We start from the raw sequence: 19,555 nt of genomic DNA on the forward strand, positions 1-19,555 counted from the left end.
AGGGTGAAGCTTGTGCTGAGAGTTGAAACTGTGGTGAGGGTTGAAACTGTGGTGAGGGTTGAAACTGTGGTGAGGGCGAAGCTTGTGGTGAGAGTTGAAACTGTGGTGAGAGTTGAAACTGTGGTAAGAGTGAAGCTTGTGGTGAGAGTTGAAACTGTGGTGAGAGTTGAAACTGTGGAGAGAGTTGAAACTGTGCTGAGGGCGAAGCTTGTGGTGAGGGTTGAAACTGTGGTGAGGGTTGAAACTGTGGTGAGAGTTGAAACTGTGGTGAGGACGAAGCTTGTGGTGAGAGTTGAAACTGTGGTGAGAGTTGAAACTGTGGTGAGAGTTGAAACTGTGGTGAAAGTTGAAACTGTGGAGAGAGTTGAAACTGTGCTGAGGGCGAAGCTTGTGGTGAGAGTTGAAACTGTGATGAGAGTGAAGCTTGTGGTGAGAGTTGAAACTGTGGTGAGAGTTGAAACTGTGGTGAGAGTTGAAACTGTGGTGAGAGTTGAAACTGAGGTGAGGGCGAAGCTTGTGGTGAGAGTTGAAACTGTGGTGAGGGTTGAAACTGTGGTGAGGATGAAGCTTGTGGTGAGAGTTGAAACTGTGGTGAGAGTTGAAACTGTGCTGAGGGTTGAAACTGTGGTGAGGGTGAAGCTTGTGGTGAGAGTTGNTTTCCTTCTGAATTGGATATGGTGCAGTTAATTTCGAATCAGCCCTCACAAATTAACAAATTTTTTATTGATGGTAACACTATTGATCAGGGGCCGTATTATCAAAACTTCGTAAGTACGCAAAATCGACTTACGAGAGGCGTAAGTACTGACTTGATGACGTAGCTCTAGAGGTGGTATTATCAAAACATTTGCGCGGGAAGATAAGTAACGTAACTGTACGCCTGCTCGGAGTTGTCGTAAGTGGAGTTCTGCACAAGTTTAGAGTGTCTGCTGAAGCGATAGGAAACTATTGATTTACTAGCAAGGAGCAACACCTTGATTTGTGATAGAATTTTGTCATTAATCCGACAGCGCGGATTATACACGCATAGAATGATGGCTCTACTTGTGATGGCTCCACTACTTGATCTTGCAACATTTGCACGATCAAAATATGTGATCGTGCTAAACAGTGCTATTGGAAAAAAATTCAATTCATTCTTTCAAAAAATTTTTCATTCATTTTCAAAAATTCAATTCATTCATTCCTTCTAGTCGGTACTTTATATCTTTGCCAACCATAATTTTTAGCTCCGTACACAGATTTCTTCTTCAACTCACGCTGTTAATTAAAAAGAGTTCACAACTATTTTAGAACGACTTTTTCTGGGCCAACAAGGAGCAATACCTACTCAATACAGACAGACAGCATTCGATAGTCGATACCATCGAAGGCATCGATTCCCGCCATCGAAGTTCACAGAATGTAAACAAATCCCTAGCCTCTGATTGGTCAGTTGGCCAGATGGTTTTGATAGTACGCTTTTAGCTAAGTCTTACGTACGAATGTTTTGATAATGCCAAAATTAGGGTATACTTACGTAACACGTAACTTTTTTGTCGGAAGTACGAAAAGTTACGAAGTTTTGATAATACGGCCCCTGGCCTTTAGAATAGCATTGCCTGAAGCTTATGTAGTTCATGTATCCATAGATATAATGGCTGGTAGGAACTGCGTTGTTAAACACAACATTGCTCCCAGGTCACAGCCATACCACTGTTATTGTTTGTAACTGCCATGCTAAGGCAGTATCAAAGAGAGTTTTTTCCTGACCTTTTCCCTATTGAGTCCTATAAGTAGACCAGTAAGTATCGTGGATACTAGTACGATCATGCATAAAATATTGAGGAAATCCTTAAAGTTGATCTGAGGCCATACTTTCAAAACTCGCTAAGTGAACGTAAGTACTTACGCTCTATTTTCTTGTCTATGATTGGTGGATTTTGCTCGAAAGGCCGTCAATGATTGGCTGATGAACTTACGGTCTCTTAACTTTTTTTGAAAGTACAGGCCCAGTAAATTAAATCAAGGATGATTTGGCAATTAGAAGGTATAATGTTTGCCGTAATGCGCCTTGGTCAGGCGAGCGGCCGTTCGTGTGCAGCGTGTGCGGCAGGAGCTTCAGGGAGTCCGGCACCCTGAGACGCCACCTGCTGGCGCGCGTGTCGTGCGCTCTCAAGTCCGACGCGGCGCTGGTCAGATATAAGGCAGATCTGCCTCTGTACGATAACAAGGTGAGCTGTAGTGATAACAAGATCAGTTGTAGTGATAAACTGCTGTGCAACCTCTGTGGCAGAGCCTTCAAGACTGTGGTGAGGGTGAAGCTTGTGGTGAGAGTTGAAACTGTGGTGAGGGTTGAAACTGTGGTGAGGGTGAAGCTTGTGCTGAGAGTTGAAACTAGTGAGGGTTGAAACTGTGGTGAGAGTGATGCTTGTGGTGAGGGGAAGGTTGATGGTTGACACGTGAGTAGTGCTGGTTATTCATCATTCAACCAATGCATTGCAACCTTTACATTAATTTACGTCAGTGGCCAAGTTTTGTTTTTTCGATTGCTCTTATTTAGTGACTGGTATTTCGATAACGTAAGAATAAGTGTTCTAAATTGAACGTTTTTTTGTTAATTCGTTTACTTCCATCGATCTTTGTGTATTTTGTAGAAAAAATATTTTCAAATTTGAAAATAATTTGCATTACAATTTCTATGTCCGCAGAGCGCTCGGAACCTGCACGTCCGTAGCCACAGCGACGGGCGTGTGGCGTGCGAACAATGTGGCAAAACCTTCGCCACACGCGGGTCCCTGCTGCGCCACAGCCGCACACATAGTGGCGAGAAGCCCTACGTGTGCCGCCACTGCCACACGGCCTTCAGGCACGCAGCCACACTGGCGCGCCACATACGCCACAAGAGTGAGTTGAATGTTTCTATTTTGTGGTTGTGTGGCGATGTTGTATATTTGATACCGCCACACTGGCGTGCCACATGCGGTGCTGTGTTTGATGTATGTTACTAACCAAGTGCTCCACTAGCCACACCTACACCGCATGTGTAAGTGCTGTGTAGTAGTTTCCACTCACCCACTTACAAATTCAAGATATTGTAGACTTTATGTTCTAGGCGAGCTTAATCAGTCTGGATTATCCGCCTAAACGCGCCAGATCGCGTGAAGTATTCAATCATTCAACAATATCGCATTGAATTAGAGTTAATACTGTAACTTGGGTGTGCACTAGGTATTTTAGCCTTCGTATTCACGAGAAGTTTTTTTTCCAGAACCTTGTTGCCTCATGACGAAGACGTGACGCTTCCGCGACCAGAAGACGAGTTCAACACCGCAAGATCACTTCTCAAGTTGATGGGTTGGTTTGTAATTAATTGGTTGCTTATTTAGTTTCTTCATCATTCCATTACTCTATATATCATCAGTATGATAGCCCCATGGCCATAGGACGGCTTAAATACTAATCAGGTCCGTCCGCATTTCAGTTCGTCATTTCTTGTCGTACTTCAAGATTGATAAAATGACAACTCAATTATTTTATTAGTTTAGTATTGTTAAATTAGTTAAAATTACAATCAGTCAATAATGTGGTCCTTAACTAATGTGTTCACTAATTTTGCATTGATTCGGTACTTTTTTACTCAAAATTATTAATTATTTCTCAACTAGTGTTTCATAATTTATATCTTATTTCACTTGACCATTCTCCTACATATTTTTTCATATGTCTGTTAATTTTGTCTCAGCCATTCATGGTTTTAGGATCTCTGTTTTGTAGCAATGAGCTACAGCAACTCATCTCGTTATGGATTTAAACTCTCCGTCAGTTGTATTAGTCGCGCGGTTTCCTGGATTTTGTCTCGTTGCTTCGTTGATTTTGTCGCGCCGTTTCTTGGATTTTTTTCGTTGCTCCTTTGATTTTGTCGCGCCGTTTCTTGAATTTTGTCTCGTTGCTTCGTTGATTTTGTCGAGCCTGAGCCGTTTCTTAGATTTCGTCTCGTTGCTTCATTGATTTTGTATCGTCGTTCTTTGATTTTTCTCTCGTTTCTTCTTTGATTTTGTCTCGTCGTTTCGCGGATTTCCTGATTTACTCTTTCCATGAATTATTCTCATCATTACCTTGTTTCAATATGTATTTATTCTCATCGTTAATTAGTTTCCAACTTATCGCTCTAGAAGTACACTTCATCGTTATCTTAGCCCAGCTCTTTTGTTTCGTGTGGGTGGCCGACATCTCGTCTATGCGACCTACCGTATCATCGCGTGTCTCCAGTCTTCTTTACGTTTTTTCCTCCATCATTTATAACTTACTGCTGTGCATCTTTAATGTCTCTTATTATCCATTAACCCGTTCTTTATTTTTCGAAGCGGTTGCGCTGGTTCTTGCCTGCCATGATCCACATGTTGGCCGCGTGATCATTCGCTTGCGATGAATGCTTACTTGTGTTCTGTGTATAATTTCACCTGTAACTAATTTATTATGGAAATGTTCCCTAGTGGTTGCTCAATTACTTTATTTTGACAGGTATTTAAGCGAATCTGTATATAATTTATGTATATCTGATGAATCTGTATATAATTTAGATATATATTATAATTTTTATGTTTAATACAGTATATTATTGTTGAGCTAATTCGGGTTACTTGATCTCTAATGAGTTACCGTAAGCTACGGGTAATAAAAAACCTTTTTGTTAACTCACCATCAATTTCATTCCATTCCTCATAATTTAATTATTGAGAAACAATTCAAACTATCAAGCGACAGTCTAAACGTAACATAAACTTAATCAATTACGCGAACAAGGAAAGCAAATCATGATAATTACTTTTTTTACAGTTGCAGCACAAATCTATGATGGTTATAATCTCAGGTAACGTAATTCCTATACAGTTTTTAATGTTTACTTGGTTGTATATATTGTTAGTTATCAGATTTTAAAATCCATTTCAAGTGCAAAGTTGAATAATCAAAAAATAAATAAATAAAAATTTGAGGACTAGCGCGCTCATTTAACCTAGCTTTTACAGTCTTCAATTACTAAGAATAGATATATATTTTAAATATTATCGATGCATTTGTGAATAAACTGTATATTCTGCATGAACACATATATATACTTCGGTTCTTTATATATCCTATCTGCCTTAACCTAACTAGATTTACCCTATCAATCTTATTCAATCTAGATATTTCCTATCTCCCCCAATTTAAATATTTTTCCATCTTATCCTAACTTGCACAAATGAATCTCTTAACATCGAGCATCGTAAATGACAATAGCGTAGAGTGGGTGTGATTTTTCCTTCACTTGACGAGATATAATTCAAGGGTAACTCATTAATTGTGGGCAAAATGAGAATATCTTGTTTATTTCAGCGACACTAATCGATACAAAGAACATATTCTTGGCACGTACATGATTTGTGCGGAGTCTTAATGGAAGTCCTATCTCTTTGTTTGGAATTTTAATACACGTGTAAATTGGGTGGCTCCAAGATTAAACGTTCACTGAACACAAGATACGTTTACTCCGCACTAACAAAAACGGCGCACTCGTGTTTGTGACTAATATATTGTTTTAAGTTAATAACACGTACGAGAGCAACACACACATTCATTGTAGCAAAATTATTTTATTCGCACATGTTCATCTCCTTCTTTAATGAAAATCGTTACATAATTAATAATTTATTCGTTTGACTATGGTTATGAATAAATTTTTCGCACTCAAGTTAATCGGAAAGCAAATTATAAGTTTGCCTGTGAAATAATGAATACTTTCTCGGTTAGGTTGCTTACCATTCTTAAGGCTGTTCAATATTTTGATGTTCATATACATTTACTATATCTTTCGAACGTGTGAATAAAGTTTTTTAAGTATGGAGTAACAATGTATATTAACAGTTCATGCACTAAAGTATTCGGTAATATAATAATATTTTGATTTTACAATGAGCTGCTCTCAGTGACCCGTTAGCAGGGCTGGAAATTCTCTAATGATTTAAATAACAACAATTATGGCACGTGCCTTCTTGCATAGACTAGCTTGCTTCAACTGCATTGAAATATGTAACAAATGTTTATTTCCTTGTATATTTTAAATGCAGAATATATAGAACAAAATAAGTAACGAGAGAGGAATGTGTTCCATCTCTTATTCAGAACAAGTTATTTGAAACCTATTAACATTAACCAAATAGTATAATTTTGTATATATAATATATGAAACAAAATATGTAACGAGAGAGGAATGGTGTTCCATCTCTTATTCAGAACAAGGTATTTGAAACTTTCTAACATTAACCAGATATAACATAATTTTGGGGGATTAATTTCGTTTATAATGGAACATCGAGAAAAGAAATGTTCTTGGGACCATGAGAGATTCGCTATCTGCTTTCAATTTAATTTAGCTGCATTAAATATTCTTATATCTCCCTGCGACAAAACTTTTCCGTGTCATGCAGTTCGTTTAATTACGCTCTAGCATACCATCATAATATGCAACACACCATGCGGGCAGCTGTGGTATGAACGATGGCCCGGTATCCGACAGATGCTAGTTCTTAAGATGAAAAATGCATGGAACTAAAATACAATACTCGATCCGCTCATGAACAGGAGCGTTGAGACTTGCAGCGAGTGCTTTGGTGAGAGCTACGTGTAAAGAATAGCCATGTCAGAGGAGGTTTCCGAGCGAACAACGCTTACGTGTTGTGTCCTTCTACACAACATTTGGAATATCTAACACACTAGGTCCTTGGAATATCTATCGCAATATAATTTAACCAAAAAAAAACTTCAAAGCGTTGGGTTTCATCCAGCATGGGACTTTCTTTCACTTACTTCATCATTTTCAATATTGTAAATTGTTGTGGATACCTCAAGTTAAAATTCACATGGAAAATTCAACTGAATAAGAGGATACGCTCATATACAATTTCAGTAGCGAAAGACCGACGTTTCTGTATCTTGCGTATATCATCGTAACGCAATTTGTTTAAAATGACGCTCCTTGTTGCAACTATTAAAAAGATCACTGGCTGAGAAGCGGCCGACTGAAACCCTTCCCTAGCTGGTTTAGACCCCAGGATACGCATACGATGAGCAGCTACTAAATCCTGGCTAAGCGATGGTACCGACTCGATGTACCGTAAGTACATCTAGGCCAACTTTACAGAATGCTAAATATGTAAAAACGGAACGACGAAGAGATATCGAGTTGATAAACCGGAAGACAATAATCTTACATATATATTAGCTTAAAAAACCTCAGCAGTTCTATATTGGCATATTCTATAAGAACGATTTTGAGCTCGTGTTTGTCCTCCAAAGAATGCAAAATTGCCCATTGATATGCTTGTTTCTATCCAAGCGGTAAGACATGGAACACGAAATGGCAGCATTAATGGTAAAATCAACTCTGGAAATGGCATATATATCTTAATAAACAGTAACTCTCGTAGATTAACAACATACAACAATTACATCGCTAAAACTCAAAAAGTTCACGTCTTGAAAGTGTCAAGTTTTTAATCTCAAAGCCCTAACCGGTTCACATTAAAGGTGCTGGTCAAGTATTTTTCAATTTCGAGCTTTTCAAGTGGAAAGACAGGCATTTGAAATAGCATTAAAATCAAAGACAGGCCCTCGGCATCAAGGAATGATCGACCGGATCAACATGAGCGCTCGAGGCCAGTGTAAAGTAAAGGTTAATTGCCGCACTCAAGATCGAGACTCACGAGGCTACTGTGTCTAAAGAGGCTATTTACAAAGGCTGGTGGAGGACGATAACATCTTTAAGATGAAAACCCTCCCTCCAAACTGTTACGTTTATCAAAATAACTTCATTTTCGGCCATTATTTTATGTTCCTCAGCCAAATCGGCTTGGATGAACAAGATATTTCCGATACACGAATTTATATTATCTCCGAAGCGATAACATTTAATAGTTAGCGATTGAAAATTTGATCAAAACTATTTTAAATGTGTTTATTTTGGATCGAAATACTGGTCTCGACTTAGTTGGTGCAACTTTAGCTTTTGTTTGAAGTTGAAGTTGAGTTGGCAGAAACAATTGCAATTCATAGCTCATAATTTTTAGGACCTTTTATGGTTTTGAAAATCTATGGGTTTCGTCTTTTCTCTAATAATTATGCACCGCGTTACTGTTGCTGTTAGTGCAATGTGATTTTACCTTTATATTAAGCCATGTGGAGCTCAATTAATTATTTCCAGTGTGAGGAAAGAGCAAATAAATAGCGTTGTTATTTCAATATAGGTACTTTGGCTGAAAGCGGTTTTCTCAAGTAACGAACGACCTCTCTTTCTTACTACTAAGCGAAAATACTTGCTGAGACCAACGGTCAAAACAAAATAATTTTTTTATGCTGGATTATCATATACACATTGTATATTTTATGAATCGCACGAGTTTTCTTTCCCTCCAGATGAGCATATCTCTGTTGATTCAAATAGTTATTAATTATTGCTAAGTTAAAGAGCTACGGCATTGGCATACCCATCATACCAGTTATTTTCCTGTTCCAATCTTCAAATCAAAGTAAAAAATTCGATCAAATATGCTAGTTGCAAATTGAGTCGTCATGGCCAAGTCGGAATAAAGTTCTTCAAGAGATTTGCAAGTTGTTAATCTAGCAAATGACATCTGATTGAATTAATCGGTCCCTGCAAGTGAGAATGAATTCATACATAAAGAACAAAACGGTCAGTCTGATACGACAGCAGTAACCGAGACGCCTGTCTGCACACAGCAGTGATGGTGACGCCTGTCTACACACAGCAGTGACAGTGACGTCTGTCTGCACAGAGCAGTGACAGAGACGCCTGTCTGCACACAGCAGTGACAGAGACGCCTGTCTGCACACAGCAGTGACAGAGACGCCTGTCTACACACAGCAGTGATAGTGACGCCTGTCTACACACAGCAGTGTTAGAGACGTCTGTCTACACACAGCAGTGATGGTGACGCCTGTCTACACGCTGGCGACGACGACAGCGAGAGTAGACAGGAAGTAGACGGCGAGGCCAAGGCTCTTCATGGAGCTCGCGTCGGAGCCTGTGCCTGAGTAGCTCATGAAGACCTGCGAACCGGGGGGGCGGGTTAGGAATGTTGGGGACTATACACGTCCACACACGGCACTGACAAGTTAACAACACACGACCACACACGTCAATGACAACACACGGCACTGACAACACAAGACTACACACGTCAGTGACCGCAAATGAGACTGGCTGTGTATAGTGTCATGTATGGCGCACGCGAACATTACTGTGAAGTGAGCCTTGTGCAGTACTTATTTAATTTCGCAAGGCTAGGGGCGCGAGTCTCAGTCAAAGCGTTAAATAGCTAACTAACTTGGCATTTAGGGCATTTTACTTTTAAGGAGGTTGTTTTTATTCAGACGTTGCTGTTATACTTCAATAATATTTTGAAATGTTCACCTTTAGGCGTCTAAGTTTAGAGGGTAAAGGTGAAATTAAAACCATAATGGTAGAGGCAGAGCCCTAGTGTTAAAAATAACCTTGATTAAAGATTATAAATAACGTTTTTAACTAACGACCAACTTGCAACCTAAGAGCAGCATGCAATCTTCAAATAATAATGTTTACTCATATTTGTAGAGTTAAACACTCACCTTCCTGCTGGAGAGAGCTTGGGGAGGCCGGAAGTTGTTCACCAAGTTGTGGCCGTGGTCATTACGCATATTTCTGAACACCTCCATCTGCACGACGCATTAAATTTCTATTTATAGAAAATTTATCCAAATTTTAATTTGTTTACGCATATACGGTGATGAAACAGAGACTGACTCCACGCGCGCAATACAATAAAAAAATCGCGATAACAGGTACCCAAAAAACGTGTACACGTTGAATCTCCGACTCGGAAGTGCACACGACAGTTACTCCACACCACCGTGCACACGACAGTTTTTTTTTTTCAGACTTGCGGGAGCCTCTGAAGACTACTCCAATGCGGCCCCACGACCGAGTTTTGAGCTATAGTTGTCAGAATGCTGTTTAATTTGCACTCTATCACTATTAAACATTTCAAATAATCACTTTATAATCACTTTAATTAAGTGGCACTTTATCATTAAACACGACAGTTAACTACCTGGGCCTCGGAGATGGGCACGGCCTGATCAAACACGGTCCACGTGACGACTTCGTTGCAGGTCGGCGTGGTGAGCGAGCCGTCGTAGCGGTAGAAGGCGCCTACATCGCGCGGCAGGAACGCGCGCAGCGGGTATTGCGCATCCACTTCTATCGTCATGCCTGTTAAGAAAATGTTTCAATATTGTGAGTTTAACCATTCTATTAATATAGAGAGTACCTTTGTTTATCCATTACTATCGTTATTACAGTTGCAATAACCTTTTGTTGGTATTTGGTGCACTACGTTGCATGCTTATACAGTCATGCCTGCCGTGTAACCGTTGAATTATGCTTAATCGGAAATAAACGTCTAATAGACAAAACATGAGTATAGTACCTAGAAGTACGGTTTAGCACGGCAATGTAGAGCAAAGAATTTCATAATTAAAAATGTTCAGTAAGCTGTTGCCTCATTATAATATTATTATTAATTGTGGAGCGAACAATTATCACAGCGTTTTTTCCTCATGCATCAAATTATCAAAATACTTCCATTGATCACAAGAAGCTGACGAAATGGAGAGTTAAATTAAACATCCGATTTCGCTCGGAAATAATTTCTAATAAATCTACGATGTGCATGCAGAATATCTAGGAAAATAGAGTTGATAAGTCAATCAATTTTAGCCTTATGAAACCGATGATATTTTATAATTCTACACGATTCTTCGATCAGGCCCATCCAGCGGCTAGTCTGGCTTTTCCAACCAGTCAATCCCAAAACATTATTTTTGTTGACAAATACACAAATCTGCTATTCATCAATAATGAATGAATATAATATTTGAAGGAATTCTCACTAGGTTCCTGGATCTCTTTAAGGGCCTTGACGAGCGGAGTGAAGGCTGGGTTGTCCGTCTGGGAAATTTCGAACATAACTCCCAGCACTGCTAGACCGTCAGCCTGCTGCACAGCCTTGCCGATGGTGCCGTACGCGGTCTTGTAGTGCACCATGTGCATCTCCATCGGGTATCTGTGCCCAGATGAAAAATAAAGGAGATGCAGCTCATTTTTTATTTGTGTGTTATTAAATTTGGTGGTCATTGAAGGTGCATCTCCATCGCGCATCTTCGCAGTAGCGGGGGCAAATAAAAGGCCTCATCGGGTATTCGTGCAAAAATTAGTAAAGAGGTCAATAAATAGGTAAGCTATCAGGAATCTTTGCATAAATCTATGACGAGTTAAAAAAGATTCATCTCACTAGGTAACTGTGCACCAATGTGATTGTTGGTCAATAAAGAGGTACAGCTATCAGGTATCTGTTCAAAAATGTACACATGGATCAATAATGAGGATTTTCCATTGGTAACTGTGCATATCGGATCAATAAGGGTGCCTATGAACAGTTGCATTGCCAATTTGGAGTCTAAATATCTCCCATTTCCTGATAAAATATTTACGATATGAACATTTATCAAAATAAAACAAATATCCATAAGAATATTTCTCAGTAGACGATTTCAGACAATTTTTGGAGTTTCAATAAACCTACGGACGAACCTATACGCAAAATCTACTATTGCATCGCTTAACCATCAACTTTTTTCTTCTCGTTAACAAATACATGCAGTATAACATAAAACTTTACATTGGATCAAATGCCTTTTGTTTACGCTTCAAATGTTTTTAAAATTGATCACATGACACACGGCAATCACCTGACGCCGTTGATGGTGTGCTCGGAGCCCATGGACGAGTCGCTGCCCCAGTGGAAGTGGAACTGCGCGAAGATGTACTCCCCCGCCAGGCCTCCGTCGTCGATGCGGGGGGCCGCCGCCGCGTCGATCTCGACTTGCGCTGCGAGTGTGGAAGAGGAATTGTTATTCTTGAGGTCAATGAACAGGCCTCCGTCGTCGATGCGGGGGGCCGCCGCCGCGTCGATCTCGACTTGCGCTGCGAGTGTAGAAGGCGAATTGTTATTCTTGAGGTCAATGATGTTAAAATAACGTTGATTACGAGGGGGTTTCATTGAAATAACGTTGATTACGAGTTGGTTTAGTTGAAATAACGTCGATTACGAGTTCATTTTGATGAAATAAAGTCGATTGCGAGTTCATTTCGTTAAAATAAAGTTGATTATGAGTTGGTTACGCTGATATAACGTCGATTACGAGTTCATTTTGTTGAAATAAAATTGATTATGAGTTCATTTCACTAAAATATCGTTGATTACGTGTTTTTTTCATTAAAATAACTTCTATTACGAGTTGATTTCATTAAAATAACGTCGATTACGAGTTTATTTCGTTGAAATATCGTCAATCACGAGTTGATTTCGTTGAAATAACGTCAATTACGAGTTGATTTCATTGAAATAACGTTGATTACGAGTTGGTTTCATTGAAATAATTTTGATTACGAGTTGGTTGCGTTGAAATAATGTCGATTACGAGTTTATTTTGTTGAAATAACGTCGATTACGAGTTGGTTTAGTTAAAATAAAGTTGAATACGAGTTGGTTCGTTAAAATGAAGTTGAATACGAGTTGGTTCGTTAAAACAACGTTGACTACGAGTTGGTTTTGTTGAAACAACGTTTAGTCAACGTTATATTAACGACAAAACTGCATTGTTGCGAACGACGAGTTATCGAGTTGCGAGCTTATTGACGTAAAATTATGCCCTAACCGTCAAATTGCGTGATGATGAGCGTAAAATTTTGTCGCTGTGGATGTAATTTTTACTTCCTTTGTAAACCAAGTTGAGATATCTACGATTTCGAGGTACATTATTTCCAACTCAAATTTAGGACATTGACAGAACTTTTTTTAAAAAAGCTCGATGGTTTTTGTCAATGCAGGCGTAAACTTGCGATAATCGAATACGCGCGATGAAAGAGTGGAATAAAAGCTATTTCTTAGTTCGCTCATCTTCCACTCCCGTTAGAGATGTATATAAATTTCTACATAGAACACGATTATAAAAAATTATTTCCCTACCTTCTCTATAGTGCAGATTTCACTTCGAAGGATAAATTCAATCCATTACCAACATTGAGTGTGAGAGAAATTCAAAGATTTACGAGACCGATTTTGAATACTGAAACTCGGGCTGTTCTCTATTTTTACCATGCAGCTTCGTGCACTAGATTGTACATTGATAAGCAGGGACTTGGATGAATTTTATTAGTTATTGCGCCATTCACAACACTGACTTGTCGTTTAAGAAAATGCAGCGCGCTGTCAAGTCACTGTCATGCGGCAAAGAAATCTACGTAGGAGACCTCGAGCGATCCGCTTCGTTGACGATCATCGTGTTTATGTCGGGAGTATATAAGCGCTTGTGAGCCGAGTCCATTAATTCCACCATGTGAATCGTTTTGTAAAAGTGCTTGTCTATTCCCCTTTATTCATAAAAATCTGCTAATTCAGATCAGATGTTTGTAGTTTTGAAGGTCGACAAGATGGATTTCTGACCATCAATAAGATAAGTTGTTGCTTATAAACCGGATACTCGAGTGCACAAAATATATTGCGGAATTTAATGCTCATTATTAAGTATTCTACGGAGGAACTGACCAGCGTGTCCGTTGTTCTTGATCCTCATCCTGCGAGGCTTCATGTCGTAGTTCTTGAAGGTGAGGGCCTTCCAGTTCTCGCGCTTCACGTTCGCCGTCTCGATGTTGATGGGCGACTGCCGGCGCCCGTTGCACGACGCCACCAAGTGGCCCCAGTTACTCGGACCTGATCACCGTTTAAAATAATATATAAGTTATTCAATTTGTAAATTCTGGAGTAAATAAAAAACTTTATTCCTGCTGGTCAGAATTAGTCATCTTGTGCATACCAATGATAAATGCATAGGATTACGCGATGCTGTAGGCAAGGCTTTAAAATTGTCTAAATATTGTTAAAAAGTTGGACTTCTGAACGAAATTAGATTTATTTAGGTAATTTTAATGATTAGCTCGCGCTTCTATAAGTTAGCGCTCACTCCATGTTGCATATCGCTCTCGATTTAATTAGATGGATGCATGAAAATACCGCACGAAATTTGTTATTGGTAAACAAACTCAACTAAAGCGGCTTTAAACTTGACATTTAATGATCGAGACATGCTGTTGTCTACTCGAATTGTGCGTATCGATGCGAGTTAAGTGATTATGTCAATAAGGAGATTTTGATAATTTTCATTTATTTCTGAACCAGTTGATTATTGCTGAAGTGAGTTAATCGAACAGTCTTTCTTATTAATGTTTTGTTTGTATGCAAAATTTAAATAGTTCCCTTTGTCCGTGAAATATAACGTAAAATTTGAATCCAGACGAATTTACATTTGAAGTTCTAGTTTCTGTCGAAAAATAAACTGAAAATTACAAAATTTCATGTGCATGAAAAGTAGCTAATGCTTTATGAGCTTCAATTAAATTGTTATTACCGTTATTATGTATAGCGTTACTGGCAATAAGGAAACGAAGATAATTCTGACTAAATTTACTAGTTGTTACAATAAAGATTTTGTATCGTCACTTGATTTATTCTGGCAATCTCACCTGTACTTCCTTCATAGGACCAGGATCCGCCAGCTGCTGAACAACCTGCACGCAAATATAATCACTGTGATGAATAAGCTAATAAATTCCTACATATTATTATACATTCATTAATGCTCCAAGTAATGAAGAATGTGAGGAGCATCCGCCTATCTCGGCAACTGCCCATTCTATGCGAATTTAAAAAAATACAAGGAAAATTACGAGTAGTTGAGTGCTCTGAAAACGTCAGGTGAGATTCGAAATTTCTGTTATGATGTTATTAAAATTTATGTTATGAAAAGTTATGAAGTACAATTTCCTACAAGAAAATAATACAGGAAGACAAAAGCCCCGGACTACAAAGAGGTTGATAGAAACGAATTAATTCTGCAAATATTTGCGACAGAAGAGAGATGAGTTCGCGGATTTTCCATTAATCAAGAGATCAGTATTCCGCTATGATTGAGCATGATTATTGTGTTAAAAAGTTACTGTTCTGGCAGAATTGCACCCGCACCCATCTAAAGCTAACAGTAATTAGAATCACGAAATATTCCTGTCGATTAAAATATCTGGTATTTACAGTAATTCATGTTATATGTAACAGAATGGTATTAATCACAAAGAAAAAAAAACAAATTTGAAATTTTGGTTTGCCCGCTGCAGCGAGTTTTCCTGTGCCACTCTTTTTGGTTTGCGCGACACTAAGTGTGCAGTGGCACAGGAAACTTATTCATATTCGGAAGAATGATGTGCGTATGTCGTAGATTTAGAACTAAATTTAGGTATGTGGTCATGTAATAGAAAAGCGAGAAAAATAAAAGATTCGAGTCGTTCACACGCTTGTAAGCAGATGCGGAATTCAACTGTTATAAAAAATTTTCGTCTTGGTATCCTCGGTTTATCAATAGCAGACAACAAACGGCTTTCCTTAACAGGCCACCCAAAAAGCGACTGTGTTACTTGGGACTTGCAAAGAAGGCGACTGTCGGCGTTGCAAGTTGCAGTCTCCGGAAACGTTTTAAGGAACATTTGCATGCGTCTGTGCCTGTCGTCTGAGCACAAAGCGCTCTTCATGCTCAGTGACAGAAATAAAATACAAATACCCAAGTTACTCCAACAAAAATCGCTGGACTTTGGGGACCGATTTTACTTGCCTATGTATTGGTTTCAGTACTTCTGCCCGCGCGAAATTTCCTCGATAAGCTTATGCCTGCTGCAGGACTGGATTCCAATCCAATGAAGTTATCCAATTGGCAATTTTATGCGATTGCGACTAAGATAATATCTTGCTGGACAGCCCTAAGTAAAACAGGGTAAAATTTGAAGAAAGTTGAAGATTTCATTTAACGTTTGCCTTCTGCAACACCTCCCGAAACACTACAAGACAATACAAGTGCAGAGAACAACGGATTGTATTTTCTTTTGAATAAATCGCTTATTATATCTGAGTGGCTAACAGGTTCATGTAAATAATTGAACTGCTATGCTTCTTTACAATATTTAGTCAAATTCGGAGTCATGGAATTTCGATCAATTAAACGAGAATTTTCATATAAGTAAATCATGAAGAATGTGTAAAATGGAAACGAGACTGAACAATTTTCAAAAACAAGACACTACCCGAAGAGACTGCATGCTGCTTTAAGGTCAAAAAAGCAATTCCAATTTGGTGCCAACCAGAAAATTAAGAAAGGCTGAGGATCTCATTTGGACAAAAGCCTTGCCCGGACTCTCTGCCTTCCGCGCTGCTTTTGGAATACAAAGAACCAAATCGCAGTGAACCAACGCTTGAACTCGCAACGTCAACGCGCCACCCTCACCCCGCAACGTCAACGCGCCACCCTCACCCCGCAACGTCAACGCGCCACCCTCACCCTTCTACGTCAACATCACCCACACACCGCAACGTCAACGCCACCCACACCCCGCAACGTCAACTTCACCCACACACCGCAACGTCAACGCCACCCTCACCCCGCAACGTCAACGCCACCCACACATCGCAACGTCAAAGCCGGTCACGTCCTGACCCGTATTATACATATACATACATACGCCGGCGTTATACAGCGTCCTGAACCGCTGTATATAACGCCGGCCACGTCCTGACTATACAGCTGCCGAGAGCCTGCATGCAGGTCCCCCAATCTCGTATATTCTGCAAACATCTCTATTCACCGGAAAACACTGGACCTTTCATAGCTACAAAACACTTCATAGCTCCGCCGCACAATGCAGGTTCAACTTGAATATATGCAAGTAACTCATTGCTCTAGTCGAGTCAAAACAAGATTTTGACGAAATTAGGTTGACAACATTGCGATGGCAAAAATGACTGGAGATACGAAGAGATTACATTTTAAACGTTTAGAAATTTGTTAATTTTAGGTTGATATTATTTGAAACGAAGTTCATAAGCAACGCAAAGTAGACAAACAGAAGGCAGGAATCACCCTTTGCGACTGAGCGCATACTGTGTTTTTTAGTACGCGAGAAAGAATGTGCCTAATTAATTCGCGTGAAACTCTCTCTGATTGTAAACTGGTAGTTTTCTGGTTACTATAAAGTTGGTAACATTCCAAATGAAGCATTAGTTCCAATGTTGAGAAATTGTTAAAATTGTTTTTGACTAAGGACTTCTGTTTGCAGTCGTCTCAACACTATTAAAGATATTAGAAAATTAATTGTCTAAATTTTGACAGCATGTATAAACCGAAATAAAACTACACCATAAATAAAAAAAACGTGCTTGACTAGCAGTTTGTAGAGATTTAAACTTTTCATGGAACTTCAGCCGTTTATTGCGGAATTTGTAATTCTACAATATAACATTTATAACAGGAAAGGCTTCCAGTACTTAATTATGGCTCTAATAATACGCGGCTTCAAATTCGCTCCGGAAATAATGTTGAATTCTGTAATTTTTACCTAATTTCCAGAGTTGTTGAGGCAATTCTTTTTGCCTATCGCCAGAATCTGGTTATTTCTCAAATGCTTTCAAAGCAAGATATTCATTGTCAAACGAGAAACACTTCAACGTTCCTACCCGTTGAAGACACGTATATGGGTATAGCTGAATATATGATAATGTTGATAGAAATGTCAACGAGACACGGGTAAATTATTTTCCTGTAGTTCAGTAGGAACACGACTGGATCATAAATGATGCCAGCACCACATCTAACACAAAGCTGAACAAATTTATTCACTTGTAGCTATTGCGATCAATTATTGCCGGTTGAAAAACTCTTCGTCACCAGTAACTTTATTCTACGGACCATGAGGATTGGATCACCGCCATAGTTTCCAGCAATTGGCCGCATCTAGCCTGGACTGGCTGCACACACGACGAGTCGTAGAGCACAAAAAGTTTTAGAAACGCAGGAGTTCAGGCATCAACTAAAAAACAATCTTCTGCGTACAGATTTGGCCCACATTAAATTCTTTCACTAGGGTGTGTGTGATAGACAGCACGAGGATCCCCTTTTCAATCGCCACGCGAATGCGGAAATACCTTGTGCTTCGGCCTCGCCATTCTCACGCTCTATGAAGAGTTCCATGGCACCAGCGAAAACGTGACTTTCCTATAAAAACTTTCGGACGTGTCGAGCACGGCCAGCAATCTTCCATGGGCCAGCCATCGATGCACCGACGACAATATTCACCAAGGTCATCAAGTACCCAACAACAGTGACACTGCTGACAACACTAGCGCCAATAGCTTCTGGTTTTCATTGTCAGGTTACCATTCCGCACCGCCGGACTAAGCTGCAATATCCGCCCTCAGTTCCGTTCAATATTTCCAGTCCCGCACCGGCGGAGCACCCATCTGGCTAGCCAAAAATTTACAGGCAACGCCTGTGTAGTCGATGAATAAACGACGGCCGATCAGCAATGAAATTGCCCTGACTTTTCTTATAAATTCTATAGATTTCATTGATAACTGTTTGTTCGAATGGTTAGTTTCCTCGCCGGATGACGGATTCTAAAGGGAGCATTGTCGTCAAAGCAACAGGGTATTGTAATTCTAACAAATTTCAGAGAGACGAACTTCCGAGTCGAGGTTTACATATTTCACTCTTTTCCAAACAGATGCGTATATTCCATGAATGATTCACAACAACGATAAACGACAAGAATATTGATTAGCACGAATGCAAAGTATTTGTAAATAGTAAACTCTAGTAAATCTGACCACAAAAGAAACGCAACACGATGGTGGCAGGATTTTTACCGGATACAGACACACGTTAATTTAATCTGTTAGCTATCCTTGTCAAAGTTATATAACTTCAAAATACGCCACAGGAACACTGGGACCAGAACTACCCACTTTCTTAGTAGGTAGATCATTTTTTTTCTCGTTAATTCTAAGAAGCATCTTACTATTATACTGAATGTAAAATCTAGATCTTACATTCAGAGACCCCGAAGTTTGACATCAAATTCAAATGTGGGTATGTAAAACAACTTCCGTATTGGTATGCTTAATTTATAATCGCGTACGGGAAGTTGGTTGCATTTTTTGTGATATCTTGCATCACATTAGATGCTTTCATAATTGCAGTTTGTAAATTTGCTTAAGTAATTGAATATTGTTTGCCTGATCTCGTAATGATTAAAGCATTATTTAGCCGGCAATCGCTCTGACGCTTCGCCAAGCTAACAATTAATGTTTATGAGTAGGAAAAAGAAAATGATGATAAATGAAATAAGATTTGAAATAAAGTCCCAAGAAAATGCGATTGTAATATAGGAGGCTAAAAATTATATAGTGGGCTGCAGCTAGACAGCTAAGATCAAACGTGACCAGCTCTGACATAGGCATTCAATTTATGGTAGCGGTCAGTTAAGCTGCTGATGACGACCGAGGCACTGGTTCCTCTCTTATAGGATTTTAACTCCAACGTC

General features: G+C 39.3%; 2 protein-coding genes across 2 annotated transcripts in view; one reads left to right on the forward strand and one right to left on the reverse strand.

The window, feature by feature from the left end:
• The window catches only part of LOC108682468, a gene marked incomplete in the record, with an annotated part of 14,039 nt that extends 10,376 nt beyond the window's left edge, over positions 1-3,663 (forward strand). Inside the window, 3 exon segments of the mRNA XM_018171633.2 lie at positions 2,252-2,291; positions 2,691-2,886; positions 3,251-3,663. Of these exon segments, the coding sequence (XP_018027122.1) occupies positions 2,252-2,291; positions 2,691-2,886; positions 3,251-3,279 (265 nt within the window).
• Positions 3,664-5,334: 1,671 nt separating this feature from the next.
• Positions 5,335-18,412, reverse strand: LOC108682470 (carbonic anhydrase 14). The gene is made up of 8 exons (XM_047880735.1): positions 18,391-18,412; positions 14,660-14,704; positions 13,686-13,850; positions 11,827-11,965; positions 10,969-11,141; positions 10,128-10,288; positions 9,646-9,732; positions 5,335-9,087 (listed from the first exon to the last, which is right to left on the reverse strand). Exons 3-8 carry the CDS (start codon positions 13,726-13,728, stop codon positions 8,980-8,982), a joined length of 711 nt encoding a protein of 236 aa, XP_047736691.1. The 5' UTR covers positions 13,729-13,850; positions 14,660-14,704; positions 18,391-18,412; the 3' UTR covers positions 5,335-8,979.
• Positions 18,413-19,555: the final 1,143 nt, after the last annotated feature.

Source organism: Hyalella azteca, unplaced genomic scaffold (assembly GCF_000764305.2).
Source record: "Hyalella azteca isolate HAZT.00-mixed unplaced genomic scaffold, Hazt_2.0.2 contig6125, whole genome shotgun sequence".
Classification (NCBI taxonomy): Eukaryota; Metazoa; Arthropoda; class Malacostraca; order Amphipoda; family Hyalellidae; genus Hyalella; species Hyalella azteca.